The 27,147-nt window shown below is 40.9% G+C and overlaps 1 protein-coding gene, 1 long non-coding RNA gene and 1 pseudogene across 2 annotated transcripts; 2 read left to right on the forward strand and 1 right to left on the reverse strand.

The window, feature by feature from the left end:
• Positions 1–561: 561 nt before the first annotated feature.
• Positions 562–16,602, forward strand: LOC117473510 (glutamate dehydrogenase, mitochondrial). The gene is made up of 13 exons (XM_034119113.1): positions 562–1,165; positions 4,619–4,699; positions 5,015–5,070; positions 5,730–5,793; positions 7,266–7,360; positions 8,246–8,425; positions 11,468–11,605; positions 11,832–11,969; positions 12,095–12,175; positions 12,625–12,748; positions 13,406–13,497; positions 14,306–14,368; positions 15,584–16,602. Exons 1-13 carry the CDS (start codon positions 769–771, stop codon positions 15,701–15,703), a joined length of 1,629 nt encoding a protein of 542 aa, XP_033975004.1. The 5' UTR covers positions 562–768; the 3' UTR covers positions 15,704–16,602.
• Positions 16,603–17,581: 979 nt separating this feature from the next.
• LOC117473445 lies at positions 17,582–27,102 on the forward strand (annotated as a pseudogene).
• Positions 19,142–19,956, reverse strand: LOC117473512. The gene is made up of 3 exons (XR_004555038.1): positions 19,869–19,956; positions 19,341–19,415; positions 19,142–19,238 (listed from the first exon to the last, which is right to left on the reverse strand). It is a non-coding gene; the product is annotated as an uncharacterized LOC117473512 (long non-coding RNA).
• Positions 27,103–27,147: the final 45 nt, after the last annotated feature.

Genomic DNA, 27,147 nt, shown 5'->3' on the forward strand with positions numbered 1-27,147 from the left:
ACATAATCATTATCATGTAGCCTTTAGGTGGTATACTGAGAGGGCATCTCGATGGTTGATATGTGCCTATTTTACTTGTAGGCTAAACATTGTATAACTATGTTCATAGTTAACCTTTTCACAAGTCCATTTATTTGTCGAAATATTTATTTTTCCCTTTCCTTTCATTTATATCTATTTTCCCCTGCAACATATTTTTCAATCCCAAACATTTAGCATCTTTCAATGTAACAAAACTGAACAAAAAATGCTTAAATGCATTTTTGTTTTGCTTAAGGATGAGCAAAAATGCAAAAAAGGTTTGGATGTTACCAAAAGTAGGGTTCTGACTCATGTGGCCCTACTCCTCTTCCGTACGAACCGAACAATTGTGATCACGTATCCACAGTCATCCTTTAAATTAAAACACAAACATTGCTGTCTACTTGAAAATAAATAAATAAATATTTATTCTACATTTATTTTCCCCTGTCTTTCAATGGTGCAGACTCGCGAACGTGCGCTGTCAATTGCTTTGCACGTGAACGCGCCCCTGTCGACCCTCCTCTTCCGCGTGCGTCCCGGGGAGCTCCCACTTCCCTCCTTGGCTCGTGCTGCCTTTTAAAACAAACGGACACAGTATGCCATCCCCCAGTCGGCCAGAGGACGGGACACGGTGAGGAGTTGCTGTGTTGCTTATTCTACCCCATATCCTGTAGTCACCCCCATTGTCCTTGTAGTTTAGTTGCCTTTGTATTAGTACGTTTACACAGTTCTCCAGTTTCAGTCATGTATCGGTGTTTCGGGGAACTGCTGAGCCGCTCTGCGGGCAGTGCCCTGGCCTCGGGGTGCGTTGACTCCGCTCTCCCGGTGTCCTCGTCCCTGATGCGGGTCCGTCGTTACGCCGACGCGGCAGACAAGCCCGACGACCCCAACTTCTTCCGGATGGTCGAGGGATTCTTCGACCGCGGAGCCAGCATCGTCGAAGACAAGCTGGTGGAGGACCTGAGGACCAAGGAGACCCCCGAGCAGAAGAAGAAACGTGTTGCGGGTATCCTGCGCATCATCAAGCCATGCAACCACATCCTGAGCGTGAATTTCCCCATCAAGAGGGATAACGGAGAGTGGGAGGTGATTGAGGGGTACCGCGCCCAGCACAGCCAGCACAGGACTCCCTGCAAAGGGGGTAAGTATTGTGCCAACCCAACCCGACCTGTGTCAGCTAGCTTTAGCCAGCCACATAGCAATCCTTAGCAGCACAAGTAGCTAGTTGAAAGTATCACAAATCAAAGCAGCTACTGTCAACAGCTGCCTTGTTTTTTCAGCGGCTGCTGAGTCGTTCGTTTGGTTTCCTGTGCTTATAGCTGCGTACTGCTTGCGTGAGACTTTTTGTGCAGATTACAGTGACCTTCCTGCTTACCCAGAAGTGTAGTGTTACAGTAGTTTCTTAGCTTTCAGGCTAGCAGCAAGCTAGCAGTCAAACTGAAGAAGCCCGATACTTTGTAGGCAGTTGTGATCTTAAATCTAGCCCATCATTCTCACGATCAAGTTCTCACATCTGGTTCAAACTGGATATATTCACCAGTTTGTTTCTTCTCTTACTGATCTAGCCTACTCTTATTCCAATGTGTGTGTGTCAGATGTATGATGTGATGGAGGGGGCAGCTTTGAAGGCATCAGGTGTGTCATTAAGCATGCCAGGCCTTGGCCATACATGTGCTGCAAAAACGCTTTTATGTCTGTTCATTCATACTCATGGGTTTACAGCAGGGCAAATGCACACAATGTGGTTCTTCTCACTCATTATGTAGTCTTATACTGACATTCACTGTTTAAACCTGCTTTATGTGCAATGTGACAACCTTGGGGAGAGTGACATAGGTTCAAAGTTCAAGGTTCAAAGCAGAGGCATTATGGGCTGCTGCTGCAGTGCACTCTGGGTTATTTGTGAATAGAGGGGCTGTGAGAGCTGGGGAGGGGGTGGTTGTGTTTCCAGGCACTCCTATTTGTCAGCTGTTTGACAGGTGGGGGAGGGTGCTGTGCAGAGGAGGCTTTCTTAGTAGAAAGAGACATGCCATTCAGTCAAAGGGCATGTTTGAATTGTGCGGGGCAGACATTTGCGTGCTATTAACACCATGACACCCTTCTTTTGTACCTGCGTGACGTAGCCATTGCAGACCTAATTTGGAGAGATACTGTGCCGTATACACATTCATTTAATACAAATGTAGTTAGAGTGCATTTTTCAAAGCACCCAAACAAAATATCTATTACAGATTTCTCCCCAAAACCACTTTAAAGTAATGGAGCAATTCAACTATTTATGAAATCACAAGGCAGTCCAGCTAGTTGTCAGTGAAGGACCACTCAGAGAAGCCATTTTGTAAAATCAATAACAATAAGTGTCTCTATCCACCTTTTTATAAGCCTGACGAGAGCACAGAATCACCGCAATCCAAACTCCATCTTGGTATTAACAGTCTTTATTATTCTTAGTAATATTAAATATCTTTATCCCTCTCATGTTGCCTAATCCAGATCGAAGGTACCCTTAAAAGTGGTCACAAATCACAGCAAGTGTGAACTTTGGTTCATAAGATTAAGTGTAGGAACAATATCAGTCTGATTATTGGAGGGGCCTATTAACATTTGATTGGTCTTTATGCCAAACTCCTGTTATCGGGGTGGGAGTAAGGGCAGTTATTTTTCAGTGGGATAATCATTGATATAGTGCATAGACCCTTGGCCATGTTCAGATCAAACTGCAAAGTGCAAAGGCTGTTTGTTTGTGCATGGGTTGCTCATACACCCCCTTTGCAGAGCCACACAGCGCCTCTCTTCTAACTACTGAATACATTTTGGAACATCATGTTGTTTCTATGCAACGTCATCCTCACAATCCTAGAATATAGTTTCTGGAAAGTTGTTATATTTGTAAATAGTACAAGTCCCTCAAGTTTAGTTTAATCTGCAAGATTATCAACATCCTTCTTCTTTCTGAGAGTGGGGAGAATCAGGCTTATTTCCTGCCACTGTTTTCACGTGAAAACTGCATCAGTATGTCAAAGTTGCATAGTGTGGAGGAACACTCCATATGAATACTAAATTAATTATAACCTGCGTATAACTTTGTCATTTCCATCAGCTTTATTTATCAGTGTCCAGAAACAATTACTAATACAGGGAAAAATATCAGGCAAATGCACAGAATAATTGAAGCAGTAGTTTAATCCAAACAATCGCTCAAGCAAAAGCCCAACATTTTTAAGCAGGAGTCTAGATATTTGACATGCTTCGGAGCAAGAGTGCTGCCGTGTCAGGCCTTCTAGCCAGACTGTTGTAATTAAACCGCCCTGACTTCAGCGTGGGCTCAGTTTATTTTCCTAAAATCTGTCCTCTATTTCAAAGGAATGTGTTTACAGATTTTTGGTCTGGTTGCTGTGGTGAGCTGTTGCTTGGGTGGATCAATGGCTGGTTGGATGGTTAGTCAGCCAGGCTTTTTTTCCTTGTTTAAATGTTATCAGTAAGCCCGATTGTCTTGTGTGGGCCCTGGGGTAGCTCAGCTGATTTAGGATGAATGGAAATAAAGAAAACAAGAGGGGAACCGATGCAGCACTCCTTAAAGATCAAGCTTTGTTTAGCAAGGTTTGATCTTCTATCTGAAACCACACAAATGGAAGTCACTGGCACTTAAAGTTGACATCATAAAGGGCACAGGCATTTACTTATGCTTCCTAAGTTTTTGCTTTTAGCCAAACACATTGAAAACAAGACAACCCTTTGGAGAGTGCAGCCCTCCATTAAGGCCCTTTTCAAAAATGTAAAAATAAGTAACCCGCTGACAAACAAACCAATCCCAAATCATACCCTCCTTGGTGGAGGGAATGACGCACACAGTGCTTTTGTCCCCTGGAAGGAAAATCTGCCATCTCCTCCTTGTGCTGCTTGCCCTTGGGGTTTCTCTGTGGAAGCTAACTCTAGATGAGCTATATTTAGTACAGTCGGACAGTAAGATACAGCAGTGTGGTACTCTGGCAGCCTGGCTGTATGGTCTCATATAACGCTGCAGCACACGGGCTGACTCACACATGTTACCGTGGAGATAGGAGTAAACCCCAGACAACAGGAAGGAATGACTGTAATGGGGGTGGGGGTCAGAATGGAGGGCTGTGATTGGTTGTTGAGTTCCACCCGCCCATCTCTGCTACCGTGACTGCAAGCATCAATCTGTGATCTGCAACCTGTGCATGTGGTCTTGTGTGGTTATGGAGAATAAAATAAAATAAAAAACATTAATCCTTTATTAATGCCTTTAGTAAAATTCAGGTGTCATAGCAACAGCAGTTATAAGATGCAGTTATTACTGGTCCAATCCAGTTCCAACAGCGGTCGATCTCTGCTATTCATTTCCCTTTTCTGTTGTTGAGTTGCACATGCAGTGGATATAGTTTCAGTGAGGGCAAATGATTTCCCCATGTTGCAGTCTGAACACTTAATCGGTGTACAAGGCACTTGAGCTCATAAACCAGCATATAATAAAAGTACAGTACACATTCATTTTGGGTTAGAAAGATATGTGTATTTTATCATTGAAAAATAGGACTAAATAAATGTCGTCCTGTTTTTTGTGTTTCTTCAGGTATCCGTTACAGTATGGATGTGTCTGTGGATGAGGTCAAAGCCCTTGCCTCTCTGATGACCTACAAGTGCGCCGTTGTTGGTAAGTATTAAAGTCTTAGCCTTACATAAAACGTCCTGCTGGTTATCCTTAACCCTAACCTCCATATTCAAATTAATACCGTTTATCCTACCAACTTATTGTCATTTGTCCAAATGACACTTTCTCCTACAAAATGAAGTTCCCATACAACTAAACTGCATTAGTGGCAGGAAATAGCCGTCATCTATTTAGCTTTCTCTTCCTACTGATTGCACATTAATACATTAGATTGAACATGGGTATCTAAATGTGTACGTGTTGTGCATAAGCATGTAAATGTTCCTGTTGTTTTTAAGCTGCGTCATTCTCTTCCAGATGTGCCATTTGGGGGAGCCAAAGCTGGAGTCAAGATCAACACCAAGAATTACTCTGTAAGCCTTCTAATGTCACCCTCCTCCCCCACACCCGCATGCGCATATAGAGGCACGCGCATGTTTAACTGTATGCTGTTATATGCATAGCAACGCAGCCAACATAAGCTGGCAGTCTTTGGAGGGGTATCAGATTTCCTGTCTGTTTCTTACACACAAACAAACACAGATGATGATTCAATCACACTGGAATAAAAAGCCTTATCCTCTCATTCTGGTGATTAATGAGAAGAATGATTAAATAGAGAGATTTAAAGAGTTAGGGAACACATGAAGCTTGTTCACATGCAATTGTTGAAGAAGATACTCCAATGTGTCTTTAGATACACAGATCTACGTTTTACATTTTCTTCAATTTACTAATGGTGCCTGCCCTGCCTTTTTATTGGATTATGGACAGGGATTTTAGTGCATGTATTAATGGATAATGTAAGGGTACAGACATTAAGGTATGTGGCTGTGGCTTTAAGTGGATTGGAAACCAACATATTTTGTCAAAATGCCTATAGCGTCTTTTCAAAAGCTGAAGGATAACTATTGCTTTACTTTTAATCCACTTGGTATTTTGTGTAGCCTATTTCTTGTTTCCTAACATCCTTAATTGTCTCATTACACTGCAATCAACATGTTTTATGGATACTGTGTCTTGTATGTCACAGGATAATGAGCTGGAGAAGATTACCAGGAGATTCACTATCGAGCTGGCCAAGAAGGGGTTCATTGGTGAGTGTTTGTGTGAGCTTGTTTTACTGTTATAGTTATTAATCTAGCCATTTTATAAGATGCAATATGACTTTAACATGGCCGCACTATTGGCATTTTTTGCGTGACAGAGTTCTTGTCTTTATTTGACTGGGTTAGAAATGGCTGTGGTGGGGAGAGCTGAATGTTTCCACCCAGAAAAGTAAACATTTCCTGCCATCTAGTGCTGTTTGCTCAGGTCGGGGTAGCTCAGGGTGTGCCCGTGTGAACTGACAAGGAGGACCATTAATACACGAAAAAAAAAATCCTGGAATGAAGATTATGTTGGGGAATAATTTGCCCTGTATGTCCTCCTTCGCCCTCTGACGCAGCTGACCAACCTCGAGCAGCCGTTGTCTCCCTTAAGGAGGGGCTGCCCTAGCATTTTGTTGTCGTTGCCAGTTTATGACCGGGCAACCGAGCCATAAGCGACAACAAATGTGAATCAGTGTCCCTCAGCTGTTTAGTCTATCTATTGCACAATGTTGATTATCCTCTGAGAACTAGCTAAATACATGGGTCTGGGCCGGGGTAGAGTTCTTCAGAATTGATTGTGGCATCTCAACCGTGTGGTCAAACCGTGGCCCGTGACATGTCTTGTGAATTCTCCGGCCGAAGCTCAAAATAAACCGTCAGTGTTTGCCATCAAAGCTCCAGCTCTCCTCGTGTCTCTCTGAGTCCTGACTCCAACTGCTTCAGAAGTTTCCCCCACAGATTATACTTGAGCCTGATATGTACAGGCATCATGCCACTTCGGCTGAGGAACGTATCTTACAGAAATGACCAATTGTTTATCTTTTAGGTTTCTCAAAACATTTGCTGTATTAGTTGTAACTATGTTTAGAATGCCACACATACAGTAAGCATACACAGGTTCAGCAGGTCACTATACAACCAGTTTATTCATCGCTGCGCTCTCCATGCATGTTAGTGTTACAAATGCAAGATGCTCCACTCAACATACAAGCAATGAAATACACCATCAAAAGAAATTGTTTAGAAATGTTTATAATATATTCTGGTCAAAGACAGATATGAAACTGTCTGTTAACCTGCAGGCGTGTAGACGGCAGTAGTTGTGTCATTTGTGGTTTTATACAAGTGCCTTCCTTCGTGTATTTGTATACATCCTGAAGGCAAAGCAGCACCCACTGCACACATCACTGCCCTGTGCTGTCAGTGTGAGCGTAACAGGGCACAGTCCCATCCCCCACCTCTCTGCATCCATGCTTTTAGACGTTCCAGAATACATATGCAATGTGTGTGTGTGTGTGTGTGTGTACACATGTATGACCCTTAGCTTGACAATTACATTCCCCTTATCCTTTGAATTTGTCATGCTAGTTGTGTGATGCTCATTCAAACTTGGGCAGAGGTACCCATTTATCAAGACTGAAACGTGCCCAGTGACTGCCGTGCTTGATTCATTCTCCTTCCCTTTCTGCCTTCACCAGGACCTGGCATCGATGTCCCTGCCCCAGACATGAGCACAGGAGAGAGGGAAATGTCCTGGATCGCCGACACATACGCCAACACCATTGCACACACTGTGAGTTCTGTGAGGCAAACGCAACCAATCTGTATACATGGCCGGTTTTCAGTAGGATTATTAAAAAGGCCAAATGAAAGGAAGGCATGAGTCACGTATAAACCATGAGCAGTGGTTTCCTGCCTCTCCCTTCCCAGCCGACCGCTGAGACATTCCTCCTCTCTTTAAAGCAGCTCTACAAACTGAGGCCTCTGTGTGTTTGTGTTATCAGCGAATCATTCTCGTATCGAAACCTGTCAAACAGGGCCTATTTGACTAAAGATGGAAAATATTTACCTACGTGTGTTCATGTTAATCATCACTGTTGTAGGTTCAATCTGAATAGGCAACAATTATGAAAGCCAAATAATGGCTTGGACTTCAGCCATCTTGTAGTCTAGGAAATTGTAATGGTGACTTCAGAGAGCTAAGGAAAGCCATCTGCAGTGTTTGGACAAGGGTTGAGTGATTTGTAGAACTCACAGGATTAGTCAATAAACAATAAGGTATTTGTTAAAGAATGTATTGTTTGGTGATATCCGTTATCCTGCAAAACATGTTTGGTGATACCATCTTCTCCAGTGTGAGGATGTCTTGCTGTAGGGTAATTTCATGCAGTACAACTAATGGCTTTTATTGATTGATCTTCAGAAAGTAGCATATTTTCAGTTGAATTAATGTTAGTGCTGGTTTTGCAGCTTCTATTGGTTATATAGTTGCTCTTTTAAGCCTCATTGGAGACATTAAGGCTTTACGAATAGTCAATGGTGTTTTCAGCCTATCACACTCTGCCATTTTACCGTATATGTGAGCTCTATGTAAGAGGAACCTACATTTATTCAACAATCTGCTGGTACATATTCTTCTTCAGTGTTTTTCACTATTATTTTCTGTGTGTGTGTGCAGGACATCAACGCCCACGCCTGCGTGACAGGAAAGCCCATCAGCCAGGGAGGAATCCACGGTCGTATCTCCGCCACTGGTCGTGGAGTTTTCCACGGCATTGAGAACTTCATGAACGAGGCGTCCTACATGAGCATGATAGGCCTGACACCTGGCGTCCAGGATAAGACCTTCGTCATCCAGGTAAACACGCATGCATGGTTTGATCATAGTAGACGCATCTTACTTGCGAGGAAAGATGAGACCCTCAATGTACTGCAGATATCTGCTTACAGGACTTATGTTCTCAAGTGAAATCATGATGAGGGGTTTTAGAGCCTCAATCAGAGCCATGCCATCTGTTATAGCTTGGCCCTGATCTCCTCACCAAGCACACAGCAGTGAAGTATTTACGAAAAATGAGACACTGGGACCTATTATGAAACTTTAAACATTACAATCATGGAAAGAGTTAAGCTGTTCATCTTTAAGAAGGAAAGAGTGTCTGTTGCGGGAAAAATGAAAAGCACTATTCTCCTTTTCAGCAGTTTCACTTCTATTTACACATGGTCCTCACGTGTTATGGAAACACTCACACACACAGTCACACTCAAACTTATACACACTTATGCCAACACAGACACGGGTCGAGAACACCTACTCGCTGACCTCTGCTTCTTTCCTACAAAGTTTTCTATAATTACTGCTCTTTTACAACGAAAATGTAATCAGTTATTCTTAATTAACAAATCTTTATGTAGACAATTCAGACGCATCCTCATAGGATTCAATATCCTTTACTAGCTCTACAGAGAATTTCAAGAGACTTGGAGAGAAACTAAGAAATGTATTGGAAGGGGATGACGTTTGTTGAGGGGGTAATCGTATGAGGGATGAGAAGGGCGTCATTGAGGAGGTGGTGACAGCAGCTGAACCATGACGTGGATGTTAAACAAAACTAATCTGTGTGTGTGTGAGTGTGTGTGGTTGAGGATTACATTGTGCTGGGATTAGATTTTTTTAGAGATTTGAGTGAGAGCGGGGAGATGGATCCCTAGTGTGGTATCAAGATCAAAACTGGGGATTATTTTATCACACTTAATTTGAAAAAGATCAGCTGTGAACTCTTTGTGTCCTTCAGTTCTGTTAAATCTGTGCCGGCAGTGTGATATGGCGATACTGCATTCACTATTAGACTATAGAAATTGAGGAAACCACAGGCAGAGCTCGGCACTGCTGTACAGACTGTACTTTTCTATGTGCTTTCTTTTAAACCTCTAGTATTTTTCATTCTCAGTATGGATAGTTATATTAGTTTGTATTAAGCATATAGTGCGTTCCTACTTTATTGTATGCAGACACAATAACTTCAGAGTACGAGACATGAGTCTACTGGACATCCTCAACTGCCCCAAAATGCAATGCAACCCTTGAGATAGCCTTATAGCAGACGGATAAAATAATTACCTGCTGAAATAAAATAATTGTGAATGATGGCAAGTGAGATCAAGGTACAGCAGAGGACAAACGTGGGAATGCACATAAACTGTATAATGTACTGTAGAACACATATTAAATAGCACAAAAAAAAAAGCATAAATAATAAAAATATTACATTAAAGGTGGGGTAGGTAAGTTTGAGAAACCGGCTCGAGATACACTTTTTGTTATATTCCATGGAATGCTCTTAACATCCCGATAGCAATGAATATCTTAAGTGCTTTGACAAAAAATCCATAAAAAAATATCATCTGTGGAAGCCGTAGTACTGTAAAAAGCACGACCAATCATTTTAGCCGGCCAGGCTAAAATAACTGGATGGCCTACCTGCCTGTCAGCCTTCCATCTGTGCACAAACTTATCTCGTGCCCTCATTGGTCATGTGCGCGTTCGTGTGTGTTGGAGGAGGGGCTCTGTAAGGAAGTGGCAGATTTTCTCCGGTTGTGTATTTTCAAATTCTTGCGATCTCAAGCCGGTTTCTCAAACTTACCTACCCCACCTTTAAGTTGTGATTCATCATTTTTGCAGAGAGGACTTACTGCGTGAGTTTACCACAGTGTGAACCAGTGGTTGCGTTAGACTTTTCCGTTGTCCGTCATTTTGACGGACAGGATCGTAACATTTAATATTTATGTTTGGGTACTAAGCAGCAAATGTTCATTCATTCCTTTTTTTTATGATTCATACAGAACTTTTAAGGGCATGGAGAAAAAAAAAGATGAACAGAGACACCGACCGTGCGGTCACTTTTCATGTCAAAACGAATATGAATGATTTATTTTTCCTTGCCACTTGCTTGTCCCTCTGCTGCTGGCTGAACGTTGTCAGTTTTAGTCTTACTGGCTTGTCCTTCATCCTCCACTGCATCAATCCCTCTTTTTTCACCTCGTTTATCCACACCATCACAATTACTGGGCTTATTAAAAAAGCTTCGGACACTCAGCTGCCGTGACATTTTGCGATTGCTGAAGCCGGTTAAACAACGAGGTAATCAACGAGGTCAAATACAAGACGAGACAATAGCTACTTAATATGCACACACTCGCCACCAACTGGACAGGGGTGTGAATTACTAAATAATAGTTACAGTAGAGTACAGTAGATCGCCCTCAGTCGACCTGGCCACTAAGGATGTAATATAATGTGGGCCGCTGGTGGACATTTTGGCGCTGTTCCGAGTTGTGTTGTAATCTGTCAAAATGACGGACTGCTTTCAGAGTTTTCCGTCATACTTGGAAAAATTACGTCATAGACGGAAAATATTCGGTTAACGCGACCTCTGGTGTGAACAGTCTGCTAGTAATGGCTGGGGTAATGTTAACCTAGTATGCAGATCATACTGATTGAGTATCTATTCTGCAGTATCTCTGCACTTAGATTTTAAACACAGCCCCAAATCATTGTGGGTCAGGGTTTTAAACCGTGATTTGACTGCGTTATGGCAATTGTGTGTTTACAAGAGCTTGGCATTAGCAATGATGTATCATGATAAAATAAATGTCATGTATTTACAAACATATTGAACGTAAACAAGAAACGGAAGAATTTGCTCCAGACTGCGTCTATTCTGTCCATCTGTGCTTATTTGTTTATGTATTTTAATTAAACAAATTGTACCTGTGTGAGGCCTTACTTCAGTTAGATGATGTCATAACTACAGTTGGCCACATGGTGGCACCAGAGTGTTTTGTTGATCATAGCGATGTTGGACCATGATGTTATTCACCTGCTGTAACTTTTTCACAGGGCTTTGGTAATGTGGGTCTTCACTCCATGAGGTACCTGCACAGGTTTGGGGCCAAGTGTGTGGGCATCGGTGAGATCGATGGAGCCATCTACAACGCTGATGGCATCGACCCCAAAGCGCTGGAGGAATACAAACTGGTACCAGCACAACTGCCTTCCCCTCACTTCTGTCTGCTTTATCCTTCTTGTCATCTCCCCCCTCTGTTTTCTCTTACTTAAATAATCAAGTCATTGTCTTTATCTGACTTATTTAATTCTTAACTTACATCTCAGTCAGAGGATTTTTTTTCTCCTGGAAATACACTTTTCCCAAACAGTCAAGTATTCACATATATTCACGTGTGTGTCTCTTTACTTTCTGCAGCAAAATGGCACCATTGTGGGCTTCCCAGGAGCCAAACCCTATGAAGGGAGCATTTTGGAAGCCGAATGCCACATCCTGATCCCTGCCGCCGGAGAAAAGCAGCTCACGCGTAACAACGCCCGAAGGATCAAGGCCAAGGTAACTCCTCACTTTTGATTTACCCAAGGTGCTTTGCTTAAAGTTGGTGTTTGACTCCACACAAGTAAGGACAGGGAGACTTTGTTGCAGTCATGTAAAGTGTGTTGTATTTCATGTCTTTTCAGATCATTGCTGAAGGTGCCAATGGTCCCACCACCCCAGATGCTGACAAGATCTTCCTGGAGAACAACGTCATGGTTATTCCTGTAAGCGCACACACAATTAAAATAAAATGTGCTCAAACCACACAAATCCAGCGCTGATGGAGCAGATGAACTGAATTTGTGTTGTGTTGAACTCTTAATTAATTACACCTAGGATGTTTTTCCTTTTTCACTTTTTTATCTGGATTATTTCTTAATCATTATTTCGTCATGAATATTTTGTGATACAGCACAAAATACACAATGAAATATTTTTATAAATATAATATATAAACCATAAAGGGGAAATGTAAACAATAAGTAAGCTTTTATTTTGTAAGCAACAGATTTTTCTAATAATTTCACAAAAGCATTTCATTTTCAGTTTATTACAGAGTAATAATTTCCTTCCCATATCTATATTTAAAATCAGTACAGGGTAAATGTTGTAATAATTCAACACACAGGCAAGTGAGGACCAAACAGGCTAAAGACTTTGTTTCCTCCTGCAGGACATGTACCTGAATGCTGGCGGTGTGACAGTGTCTTATTTCGAGTGGCTGAAGAATCTCAACCATGTCAGCTATGGAAGACTGACCTTCAAATATGAGAGGGACTCCAACTACCACCTGCTCAGTGAGTACAAGACTGCTCCTCACCTCCTCCATAGCCTGCAGCGTCATAACACTCAGAGGATACATTACCAATACACATGACGCTTAGAAAACTGTTATAATGATCCATCTAAGCAATATTTTTCTGTTTGATTTTTTGAGTGGGTTGGGTTGAGTGGGCTCATTCTTCATCTCATTCTCAAACGTGCCATTTCTGCTGATAAGCCGTGTGACTTGGCCTCTCGTTTTATTTGTTGAAAATCTCGATCAAACTCCTCCCTTAGTTGTTTGCCATCTACGACAACCTTTAACTTAGGATGTGTGCTGAACGAACAAGGTTAAATGTTTCACCATTTCTTTTTTTCAGTAAAGAGTGTCTTTATAATAATTTAAAGGACAAGTAGATATATTCTTACTGGATCGGTGCTGGTTCAGGCGGTGTCGTGATGCTGCTCTGTTATTTCGGCGTAAGCTGGTGTCAGCTGATGTGATCTCTCTCCAAGAGTAACGACGTCTGGGGCAACCTTTTTGTATACTCTCTCTTGATCACAAGCAGCCAATCATACAGTGGCTTTTTCACTTTCACTTGTGTAACTTGATGAACCCTGGTATTTGTTATCGACTCGGAAACAAAAGATATGTCTTTATTTTTCTAATGTTTCTCTTTGTTCCCTTCTAGTGTCTGTGCAGGAAAGTTTGGAGAGGAAGTTTGGCAAGCAGGGGGGGCCCATCCCTGTCGTACCTACTGCTGACTTCCAGGCCAGAGTTGCTGTGAGTATCGTCTGCTAACACACACTTTAAAAAGATATCTATAACAAACAAATGTGTTTTTTTCCTAATATGTTGAAAACAATGCAGCTTTATAATACTTCATTAAAAATTATATCAAAAAATATTGAGTCTTTAACAAATATTGTGCCTTCTGCGATATCAAGTATTGTGACAAAGTGTCTTGAACTTTTAGATGGTGACTGACGGATACATATTTGACCTTAACTGTATGACCAGTAGACTCCAATCGGCTTGAGTTATTCCTCTTAAACAAACCAGGAATGCACCAATCTAACATTTGACTTGAGTGCTATCGGCCTGTCGGCTGATCAAATGTGATTTGTCAACATTTATCTGTAACCAATTGCTAGAGACGACTCTGCCATGACTTCAGAGAGCAACTGGTGCTGATCATGTGTATGGTTTACAAATACAAATGAAAGTAAATTGGGCGCTGGGCATTGGTGCAAACCCCTTCACCATGTCTACAGTACAGATTGTTGTTTAGTTGCTGTGAAATTAATACACATGTTGCGTCAAGCCTTTCCCTGTACTGTACCTATCTCCTATTACCTACATAGATTCTTAATGCCCGTCACAAGTTACCAGAGCCAAGTTGGGACCAAACAAATAAAATAAATGTGTATTGAATTGACATGTAAAAACAAAAAGCATCTAGCAATCATGTAACCAAGGCTATTTCTTAATGAAAGTACACTTTTCTCTAAATTGACTAAGTGATTGCATACAGTTTGTTTATTGAGTGTCCTCCTAGAGATTGACGCTAACATTCATCTTTCCCTTGCAGGGTGCCTCTGAGAAGGATATTGTTCACTCTGGGTTGGCCTACACCATGGAGAGATCTGCCCGGGTAAGTGATCGTACAGGAAGTAACGCGTTCCTGCCTCTTTATAGTGCAGAGCCACTATGTTATCTAGTATAATAAACGGATATGAAACGCGCCACTTGCATTAGTGCAGTGGTTCATGTCCCTCATCTCACTGTAAACCAAATACATTTCCATCAACTACAACAAAAACTGGGGAAATGTTTCACATACTTTCAAGAACATGACCTGCATGTTTCCTTTCACTTTTATTTTACCATGCAAATGAAATATACAAATATAAGGTGAACTTTGCCCTAAAACTACACGTTTCACATAGAAAAAGACACCAGGCTTTCCCACTAAGCCTTTGACTAATTTCAAGACTTTCATGACTTTGCAAGGATAGCTCGGATACAGGAGTAAAGGATGCAAATAAACATCAAGCAAACAACGAATAGACACAACAGCTCAAGTTTCAAGTTGTTTATTGTAATAATAATTACAGAGAAACAGTCGCCCGGTTAGCAAGAAGATATCATGCAACCAACAAATCGACACATCGATTCAAGTTTCAATTTGTCATGCACACAAAAAATCCAGAAAAGCAGTAGTCTGTATATTCAATAAATACCTGTATCATTAATAAATGGTTTGATTTTGCGTCAGGAGGCTGTTAGATCCTTTGAGTCAGCGCCAACAGACCTGTAGTAAACACTGATGCTACTGCTGGCCACAGTAGCTAGGCAACTGTCAACGTTGACAAAACCTTGAATTAACTTTTTAATTGGGTAATCAATCTTTTTCTCACATCTGTTTCCAGATCATGTTGAATGATTAAGTACTTTGCTAGGAATTATTCTTATATAAAGCTGGGCTAATAGACATTTCATAAACACAAAAATGGCGTTTCGAATCCTGACTTTGATTATTTATAAATGTACGAGTATTTCATGTGGTCAAAGTTGTACTGCTAGATACATGACCAGAGCATTTTCCACCAGATTTAAAGACTTTAGACCAATGAGAACAATGTACAAAAACTCCAAGTTTTTCCATAAATCAAGGTTTCACCTTAGTTTTGAAATTATTAAAAGTAATATAAAATGTGCAAGGTGACTTCCTAGTTCTGACGGTGTTTAATTAAAGGAACGGTTTTCCGTGCTGGTAATTACCGTCAGCAAGAAGAAGGTGACCAGTCCCCCTGAGGTTGTTGCTGATAGCCATCATAATAACACATGTCCTCCTCTGTCTTTCTAGCAAATCATGCGTACAGCAAGCAAGCACAACCTGGGTCTGGACATCAGGACGGCCGCCTACGTCAACGCCATCGAGAAGGTCTTCAAAGTCTACAACGAGGCAGGGCTTACCTTCACATAAATGGCCAATTCCGACCCTCAATTCCTCTCCCTGCCCTTACCCTCCTGCTATTGATCGCCCTCTCCTGCCTTCTTCCACCCTCTAAACAGCCTTCAGAACATATCACTGTTTACCGCTGCTTTTTGGCTCTTCTACACACACACGGACACACACACCACGAGACACTGGCTAGCCTGCTATATACCTTGTGATCTTTGTGCTGCCATTATACTGTATCTGCATCTCTGTTCAAACATTGCCCTGTTCTGTTTTTTTGACTGAGTTTATATTAAGAAAAATCAGAGAGAGAGAGAAAGTGAAATGCTGATCCTCCTTCTGCCCTCATATATAAACGTTCATAATATTGTTGTATGGCAGCCATGTTCAGAGCGCCCATTTTGTGATCGCTGAGTGTAGGTGTAGGTGTGACCCTCAGATGACAGCACTACAGATGCTTTATTTCAGAGAGTTCGGCCCCTTAAAGTTAATTTCAATTATAAGGGATAAACATTTAACTTAATATGAATAAAATAAAAAGTGTATTACTCTAGGTTTGTTGTCTCACTCTTCAGGTGTAAAGATTAGTAGTCAAGTTGCCAAGATTAAGATTCCCAACAAGATTTTTTGTTATTTCATAGTTGGTGTTTTTACTGTTCGAGATTTGACAGATGCTCATCTCCCCTTTTTTCCTGTTCTCCCGTCGCTTTGTCTCATATTAAAAGCCGCTTCTTCCCGACTCCTCCGCTAGCCTAGACAGGGGAGCAGGGAGGGTGAGGTGTTGCTGTGAGCGCCCATCCCCTGGTTGAATTCTCCTCAGTTGTAGCTGTCCAGGTCCTTGACAATGAAATTATTTTGGATGAAATGACTTTATATTTTTGTTTTATTCATTTTTTTGGAAACCAATAAAATGTTCAGACAAAGACATTGTGTTGCATCAATTTATTTCCCATACTATACTGCCATAAGCCGGGTGGATTGGAGAAGGCATTACAGGGGTGTGTGACTGAAAAGATCCTCCAAAAAGAAAAAAACAACATAGTAACACCATCATTGATGTAGCCATGTGATCGGTGCAGTCATGTTTCGCAGAGAGGACGTACTGCGTGAGTTTACCTCAGTGTGAACAGTCTGCTAGTAATGGCTGGGTAATGCTAACCTAGTATGCAGATCATACTGATTGAGTATCTATTCTGCAGTATGTTTAGACTTATATTTTAAACACAGCCTTAGATCATTGTGGGTGAGGGTTTAAAACAGTGATTTGACTGCGTTATGGCAATTGTGTGTTTACAAGAGCTTGGCATTAGCAATGATGTATCATGTATTTTAAACATTTTGAATGTAAACAGGAAATGGAACAATTTGCTCCACCCGGCATCTATCTGTCCATTTGTGCTTATTCTTGTATGTCTCAATTTCTCACCAATGTTTACAGAAAATATTTTAATTAAAAAATGGTACCTGTGTGAGGCCTTACTTTAGTTAGATGTCATAACTGCAGTTGGCCACATGGTGGCACCAGAGTGGTTTGTTGCATGTCACCGCACCATATCAGTTCATGGTTGGTTGAATAGTGGTATAACAATTATAAATGTTACTATTGGTGATATTCAATTAGTAAAAAGTGATGATCATGGTGATGTTGGACCATGATGTTATTAACCTGCTGTAACTTTTTCACAGGGCTTTGGTAATGTGCGTCTTCACTCCATGAGGTACCTGCAGGGGCCCCGGACCAGAAGGGGGGCCCCAGAGAAGGTCGATTAAATAGGTCCACAGCAACGACAACATGAAACCCCGTTTAATTTACTACAATGACATGTCGGGAAACCCCCCATGCGTAGCGCGCCGCCAAAAGCTGCTTCATTTCAGTTTCGTATTCTCCGCTCCTGCGGGGGGGTTGGGGTTGGGGTTGGTTGGCGGTTGTGCTGGATGTGTTGGGGGTATGTCTCTTCTGCCTGGGGCCCCCAGAGTGTCTTGCAGTGCCACTGGGTACCTGCACAGGTTTGGGGCCAAGTGTGTGAGCATCGGTGAGATTGATGGAGCCATCTACAACGCTGATGGCATCGACCCCAAAGCGCTGGAGGAATACAAACTGGTACCAGCACAACTGCCTTCCCCTCACTTCTGTCTGCTTTATCCTTCTTGTCATCTCCCCCCTCTGTTTTCTCTTACTAAAATAATCAAGTCATTGTCTTTGAGATGATTTTCTTCTCCTGGAAATACACTTTTTCCCCAACATTTTGTCAATATTCACGTGTGTGTCTCTTTACTTTCTGCAGCAAAATGGCACCATTGTGGGCTTCCCAGGAGCCAAACCCTATGAAGGGAGCATTTTGGAAGCCGACTGCCACATCCTGATCCCTGCCGCCGGAGAAAAGCAGCTCACGCGTAACAACGCCCGAAGGATCAAGGCCAAGGTAAACCCTCACTTTTGATTTACCCAAGGTGCTTTGCTTAAAGTTGGTGTTTGACTCCACACGAGTAAGGACAGGGAGACTTTGTTGCAGTCATGTAAAGTGTGTGTTGTATTTCATGTCTTTTCAGATCATTGCTGAAGGTGCCAATGGTCCCACCAGCCACACCCTAGATGCTGACAAGATCTAACTGGAGAACAACGTCATGGTTATTCCTGTAAGCGCACACACAATTAAAATAAAATGTGCTCAAACCTGTTGGCTCAAACCACACAAATCCAGCGCTGATGGAGCAGATGAACTGTCTTTTTTTGTTGTTGAATTCTTAATGAATTACACCTAGGATGTTTTTCCTTTTTCACTTTTTAATCTGGATTATTACTTAGTCATTATTATAGTCATTATTATTTGGTCATGAATATTTTGTGATACAGCAAAAAATACACTGTTATATTTGTATAATATATAAACCATAAAGGGGAAATGTAAAGAATAAGCATGAGTCATACATGTACGTATCAACAATAAACAAGCTTTTATTGTGTAAGAAACTGATTCTTCTAATAATTTCTCAAAAGCATTTCATTTTCAGTTTATTATAGGGTACAAGACTGCTCCTCACCTCCTCCATGGCCTGCAGCGTCATAACACTCAGAGGATACATTACCAATACACATAAAGCTTAGAAATCAGTTATTTATAATGATCCATCTTATTTTTTTGTTTCATCTTTTTCAGTGGGTTGGGTTACCTCCCTCAGGCTCATTTTCTAATTTCAAATGTTCCATTGCTGCTTGTAAGTCGTCCTGCAGGGCCTGTCGTTTCATTTCTTCAAAATCTTCCAGAAACCTCTTCCTCAGGTCTTTGCCTTGTACCACAACTGTTACACTAGGATATAAAGTTATGGTACCGCCGTTCTTGATAGGTGACTTGAGTCTGATTTGATTGTCTGTGGTAACTTCGTTAAATGCTGGGTACTTTTCCTTCATTGCAGCCAGCCATTCTCTTACACGTGTGCTATAGAAAGTAATGCCAAATGGTACATCATTTCTGTCATGTTTATAGACAGTGTCTTTATTGCCATGCAGCGTCTTTTCTCTGGTCTTGTCTTTTTCGAAATCTCGAGGAACGGTAGCCATCTAAATTAAAACTAAGAGAAGAAACATTATTATTGGCAAACCACCATACTACTGATAAATGGTACAGCCTATACAGCACTCAGACTTGCTGTGTTATTGTACCTTGTATTTCTCTTGGTGTTGTGATGCTCTGGACTTCTCAGCAGGATGGAGATACTCAGGTTCTACAGCTGCTTCCTGAAGCCACAACACAAACCTCAGAACAGGAGTTTTGTCACAACCTATCCATAATATATCAAGTCTACCTCCCCTGCTGTAATTTGACCTGTACGAAAATCTTTTAACGCGACAAATGTTTCAAGTTTAAACTCTTCATACTTTATTGGGGATACAACTTCTAGCCCCTTTCCCCAAATGTATGGAACACGCAGCTAAATTGTAAAGCCGTCTGTATATGAAAGGTGCTTTTAAAAAGTATTTTCATTCAAGTTGTTTCAGTTCATGCTGTGGTTGCTAAAACAAGCTTTTAAAAAATACTATCATTTATGTCTCTTAGCTATTACATCACTGGCAAGGCTTCTAATGTATTTTTTAATGCAAGATAAATTAGTTTTAAATATAAGTGTAACAAATCTAAATAGCAATGATGTCAACAGTAATTTAGTAGTAATTTAGTAGATATATTCTTACTGGATCGGTGCTGGTTCAGGCGGTGTCAGTGATGCTGCTCTGTTATTTCGGCATAAGCTGGTGTCAGCTGATGTGATCTCTCTCCAAGAGTAACAACGTCTGGGGCAACCTTTTTTTATACTCTCTCTTGATCACAAGCAGCCAATCATACAGTGGCTTTTTCACTTTCACTTGTGTGACTTGATGAACTGAACCATCAGGGTGTGTCAACCCTGGTATCTTTAATCGATTCAGTCTGTTATCTTGTCTAAGCAGGAAAGTTTGGAGAGGAAGTTTGGCAAGCAGGGGGGGCCCATCCCTGTCGTACCTACTGCTGACTTCCAGGCCAGAGCTGCTGTGAGTATCGTCTGCTAACACACACTTTAAAAATATATCTATAACAAACAAATGTGTTTTTTTCTAATATGTTGAAAACAATGCAGCTTTATAATACTTCATTAAAAATTGTATTTAAAATATTGAGTCTTTAACAAATATTGTGCCTTCTGCGATATCAAGTATTGTGACAAAGTGTCTTGAACTTTTAGATGGTGACTGACGGATACATATTTGACCTTAACTGTATGACCAGTAGACTCCAATCGGCTTGAGTTATTCCTCTTATTGTCAAGGCCGGATTAGTACCTCCAGGGGCCCCTGGGCACTGAGAGCTCCGGGCCCCTCAACCCACGTACCAACACGTAACAACACGCCTACCCAACATGACCAATATTTTTAATTTTCATTCAATCTGGCATGTCAATCGCACACTTGTCAAAAGCAGGGGACGCAGCTACATAGCTCAACCAAAGTAGGTCTAGCCTTTTGCCCTTTCAGTCAAAAATCACAAGACAAGGATACAATGGACATGATCTCAAGACAGTGTATGGCTCAAGAAGACCTAGGTAATATCACTCAAAACAGCAGCACCCCCAACACTTCATATATCTTGCAAAATGAAGCACTGCACCCAAAACTACGTAAACACTTACCAAAACCAAACGTTTGCACCAAATGGCACACACTTCATTTATAGTACAAGACACTTTGTCCAACCGACTACACACCATCGTTCTCAATCTAAAGCACACTCATCTTTTATGGCGTTCTGTATGGAGAGAATTCTGCATATAAAGATTGTTCAAGTTTACAGAAATATGTGCAGAAACACAAATATACTGTTGTTATACTTTTATCTTTCTCCAAAACAAATTGGTGCTTCATTCATGCACAACACATAGTTACAGTTGTGTAAACACAAATGATGCCTCTATCAAATACAGTAAGTGGAAAGGAACACTTTGATGACAAAGAAATACAAAAAATATTTGTACAAAAAACAGAGGAAAGAAAATATTCAGCTTTTTACCACCTAGCTGGGTCTGACCTCAGCGCCTCCACCTGCAGAAGAAGCATGCAGCTATAGGCCTGACGGTCATACAGCTCCAACCGATATTCTGCAAATAACTCTTCAACTGACTTCAGTTCATCCTCCCTCTCACTCCTATCCTCCCTCTACCTCTTGCTGATATCAATATATATTTTAAAATTATTTTATTCTACTAAATTCATACAAAAAAAAGAAGTATGATTCATACACACAAAGATGAACAAAATTAGTAGAAGCGGGAGGGCTGAAGCATAGCTTATGGGGGAAGTAGCCCTCCCGTGAATCATCATAATATAACATTGGCATTATTGCGTCAAAAACGTATAGAAATTAAGGAGTACAAAGAAATAAAGAAAACTAAAGAAAAAAAAAAAATAAAAGTTAGGACAAGAAAAAAATAAATGCATATACTGTACAGTGTATATATATATATATATATATATATACAAGAAAAACTAGATATAGGGTCATTTTCTGCACATGTCAATAGCAGTTTCAACTACCATTTTTGAAAATAAAAATACTATATATAAATATATACATATGTACACATGTACTTGGCAAATTAAAAATGATAATAATAATAATACAGTTTTTCTCGATTGCTAACACACTAAAATTATACATAACGCACAATTATTTTAACTGACACTCAAAGAGCAAAACATCAGCTCAAATCTCTAAAACTCTAAACACGTTTTCAGCTTTTGACACAATTTGCAAATCAACATGACACTTTTTGCAAACCACTGCACACGTTTCTCCACGTTAGACACAGGAATCTGACATAAAGTCACGTGTTAGCAGGTTTAAAACACTGATATTCAAAATGCCTCACACATGGACCAATGATCAAGAAACACGTTCCACCTGACCAAGCACCTGATTGCATAATTGTTGTCTCATCAATCAGGATGTCAGCACTATAAAAAGACCACAGGTGAGTACTTTGTTACAGCAACAATGGAAGCCAACATGGAAGCAAGAGCAAGAGGAAGAGGAAGAGGAAGAGCTGGGCTGAGAGTGAGAGGAGGAAGAGGTGGGGTGAGAGTGAGAGGAGGAGGAAGAGGTGGGGTGAGAGTGAGAAGAGGAGGAAGAGGTGGGGTGAGAGTGAGAGGAGGAGGAAGAGGTGGGTGAGAGTGAGAGGAGGAAGAATGAGAGGTAGAGGTAGAGCTGGAGGGAGAGGACGTGGACAAAGAAGAATACTCTCTAATGAAATGAAATGTTATCAACCATGGTGTGACGATGAGAGAGGCTGGACAGAGGGTTCAGAGGCTGGACAGAGGGTTCAGAGGCTGGACAGAGGGTTCAGTCTAATCTAAGGCGATGTACTGTCGCCTCTGTAATCCGGACGCTTAGAAAACAGGTTACCAGTTTTTAGCTCTGCATAATTCATGATATATCAGTGCTTATATCTGTTGTGTGAAACGTATTTACTTCATTGCTTTCATTGAATTGTTGGCATGTTGCATACTATAACTGTACACAAATCCTGCACAATGGACTGTGGTAGACTTACCTTTATGCAACACAGACACTGACCAACCACTAGATCTTTGTTGTTTATCTGAAGGACTGAGAAACAAAGAGGTGCAGGTGGAAGGCTAAGGGTTTTCAATGAGGCACAGGAAGCAGCAGTTACAAACTGGGTTTTGGCAAACAATGCATCACACTTAGAGAGATCCGAAGCATAGTAACTATGTGCTGAGATGCATGCTGCACAATGTTATTTTTGAATAAAATGTGATTTCATTCAACAACTCATTTGTATTTCTTCATTTACTGTATTTCTGTATACTCAAGCAATCTTCCTCTGCAGGAACCTCTATGTACAGAGCAGAGCCCATAACAGAGGAAAGTGCTTTAGAGTCAGCAGTGTGTAGTTGGGTGGTCAAACCATCTAGTATTATGAATGAAGTGTGTTATATTTCACTTAGCAGGAGAAATGAGGTGTTTTGCACTTTGGGTGTTTCTCTGTTTCTGCAGAGAAAGATTGAAGAACTTTTTCTATCTCAGTATTGCAAATGTATTTGTTCATGTGTGTGGCATTTTTAATGGCAATGTTTTGAAAAATGCCAAACAAGTGAAGAAAGAGAGAGAGAGAGAGAGAGAGAGAGAGAGAGAGAGAGAGAGAGAGAGAGCGAGAGAGAGAGAGAGAGAGAGAGAGAGAGAGAGAGGAGAGAGAGAGAGAGAGAGAGAGAAGAGAGAGGAGAGACTTTGCAAAGTCCTGTGATTAGGTCACTGTTCCTTGTGGTTGCTGGCTTAATTCGTCACTTTTAGCTTTTTTGAAAAAGCTATTTATTGTTGGGAAATGTTTTAAAGCAGCCGCCACTCTCTCTTCCTTTTCTTTCTTTTCTTTCGCTGCCCCGTACCGGCACCATCAATTTTTTCAGCTCGATTGACACAACAATGTGAAGGTGGGGTCGTGATTTGATCATAGACCGCCGCCGCGTAGTCATAAAGTTGAGCGAATACATAGTGAGACCTACAGTACACAGACGGTTTAGAAAATAAAAAAATATATATATACATATATATTTTTTTTTCTCTTGTCACTGAGGGCCCTCTCTTGCTCAAGGGCCCCTGGGCATGTGCGCACTGCCCAGTGTGCCCATATGGTTAATCCGGCCTTGACCATCAGGGTGTGTCAACCCTGGTATTTTTTATCGATTCAGTCTGTTATCTTGTCTGTGCAATAAAGTTTGGAGAGGAAGTTTGGCAAGCAGGGGGGGCCCATCCCTGTCGTACCTACTGCTGACTTCCAGGCCAGAGTTGCTGTGAGTATCATCTGCTAACACACACTTTAAAAATATATCTATAACAAACAAATGTGTTTTTATTCTAATATGTTGAAAACAATGCAGCTTTATAATACTTCATTAAAAATCGTATTTAAAATATTGAGTCTTTAACAAATATTGTGCCTTCTGCGATATCAAGTATTGTGACAAAGTGTCTTGAACTTTTAGATGGTGACTGACGGATACATATTTGACCTTAACTGTATGACCAGTAGACTCCAATCGGCTTGAGTTATTCCTCTTAAACAAACCAGGAATGCACAAATCTAACATTTGACTTGAGTGCTATCGGCCTGTCGGCTGATCAAATGTGATTTGTCAACATTTATCTGTAACCAATTGCTAGAGACGACTCTGCCATGACTTCAGAGAGCAACTGGTGCTGATCATGTGTATGGTTTACAAATACAAATGAAAGTAAATTGGGCGCTGGGCATTGGTGCAAACCCCTTCACCATGTCTACAGTACAGATTGTTGTTTAGTTGCTGTGAAATTAATACACATGTTGCGTCAAGCCTTTCCCTGTACTGTACCTATCTCCTATTACCTACACAGATTCTTAATGCCCATCACAAGTTACCAGAGCCAAGTTGGGACCAAACAAATAAAACATTTTTTAGTATTTTGAATTGACATGTAAAAACAAAAAGCATACATTTATCAATGATACAATCATGCAACCAAGGCTATTTCTTAATGAAAATAAAATGTTGCATACAGTTTGTTTATTGAGTGTCCTCCTAGAGATTGACGCTAACATTCATCTTTCCCTTGCAGGGTGCCTCTGAGAAGGATATTGTTCACTCTGGGTTGGCCTACACCATGGAGAGATCTGCCCGGGTAAGTGATCGTACAGGAAGTAACACGTTCCTGCCTCTTTATAGTGCAGAGCCACTATGTTATCTAGTATAATAAACGGATATGAAACACGCCACTTGCATTAGTGCAGTGGTTCATGTCCCTCATCTCACTGTAAACCAAATACATTTCCATCAACTACAACAAAAACTGGGGAAATGTTTCACATACTTTCAAGAACATGACCTGCATGTTTCCTTTCACTTTTCTTTTACCATGCAAATGAAATATACAAGGTCAACTTTGCCCTAAAACTACACGTTTCACATACAAAAAGAATCCAGGCTTTCCCAATAAGCCTTTGACTGATTTCAAGACTTTCATGACTTTGCAAGAATAGCTCGGATACAGGAGTAAAGGATGCAAATAAACATCACGCAACCAACAAATAGACACAACAGCTCAAGTTTCAAGTTGTTTATTGTAATAATAATTACAGAGAAACAGTCGCCCGGTAAGCAAGAAGATATCATGCAACCAACAAATCGACACATCGATTCAAGTTTCAATTTGTCATGCACACAAACATTCCAGAAAAGCAGTATTCGGTGTATAACATATTAAATAAATACCTGTATCATTAATAAATGGTTTGATTTTGCGTCAGGAGGCTGTTAGATCCTTTGAGTCAGCGCCAACAGACCTGTAGTAAACACTGTTGCTACTGCTGGCCACAGTAGCTAGGCAACTGTCAACGTTGACAAAACCTTAAATTAACTTTTTAATTGGTTAATCAATCCTTCTCTCATATCTGTTTCCAGATCATGTTGAATGATTAAGTACTTTGCTAGGAATTATTCTTATATAAAGCTGGGCTAATAGACATTTCATAAACACAAAAATGGTGTTTCGAATCCTGACTTTGATTATTTATAAATGAGTATTTCATGTGGTCAAAGTTGTACTGCTAGATACATGACCAGAGAATTTTCCAACTTTAGACCAATGAGAACAATGTACAAAAACTCCAAGTTTTTCCATAAATCAAGGTTTCACCTTAGTTTTGAAATTATTAAAAGTAATATAAAATGTGCAAGGTGACTTCCTAGTTCTGACGGTGTTTAATTAAAGGAACGGTTTTCCGTGCTGGTAATTACCGTCAGCAAGAAGAAGGTGACCAGTCCCCCTGAGGTTGTTGCTGATAGCCATCATAATAACACATGTCCTCCTCTGCCTTTCTAGCAAATCATGCATACAGCAAGCAAGCACAACCTGGGTCTGGACATCAGGACGGCCGCCTACATCAACGCCATCGAGAAGGTCTTCAAAGTCTACAACGAGGCAGGGCTTACCTTCACATAAATGGCCAATTCCGACCCTCAATTCCTCTCCCTGCCCTTACCCTCCTGCTATTGATCGCCCTCTCCTGCCTTCTTCCACCCTCTAAACAACCTTCAGAACATATCACTGTTTACCGCTGCTTTTTGGCTCTTCTACACACACGCGGACACACACACCACGAGACACTGGCTAGTCTGCTATATACCTTGTGATCTTTGTGCTGCCATTATACTGTATCTGCATCTCTGTTCAAACATTGCCCTGTTCTGTTTTTTTGACTGAGTTTATATTAAGAAAAATCAGAGAGAGAGAGAAAGTGAAATGCTGATCCTCCTTCTGCCCTCATATATAAACGTTCATGATATTGTTGTATGGCAGCCATGTTCAGAGCGCCCATTTTGTGATCGCTGAGTGTAGGTGTAGGTGTGACCCTCAGATGACAGCACTACAGATGCTTTATTTCAGAGAGTTCGGCCCCTTAAAGTTAATTTCAATTATAAGGGATAAACATTTAACTTAATATGAATAAAATAAAAAGTGTATTACTCTAGGTTTGTTGTCTCACTCTTCAGGTGTAAAGATTAGTAGTCAAGTTGCCAAGATTAAGATTCCCAACAAGATTTTTTGTTATTTCATAGTTGGTGTTTTTACTGTTCGAGATTTGACAGATGCTCATCTCCCCTTTTTTCCTGTTCTCTCCCGTCGCTTTGTCTCATATTAAAAGCCGCTTCTTCCCGACTCCTCCGCTAGCCTAGACAGGGGAGCAGGGAGGGTGAGGTGTTGCTGTGAGCGCCCATCCCCTGGTTGAATTCTCCTCAGTTGTAGCTGTCCAGGTCCTTGACAATGAAATTATTTTGGAGGAAATGACTTTATATTTTTGTTTTATTCATTTTTTTGGAAACCAATAAAATGTTCAGACAAAGACATTGTGTTGCATCAATTTATTTCCCATACTATACTGCCATAAGC

This window comes from Trematomus bernacchii, unplaced genomic scaffold (genome assembly GCF_902827165.1).
Source record: "Trematomus bernacchii unplaced genomic scaffold, fTreBer1.1, whole genome shotgun sequence".
NCBI classification, from domain to species: domain Eukaryota; kingdom Metazoa; phylum Chordata; class Actinopteri; order Perciformes; family Nototheniidae; genus Trematomus; species Trematomus bernacchii.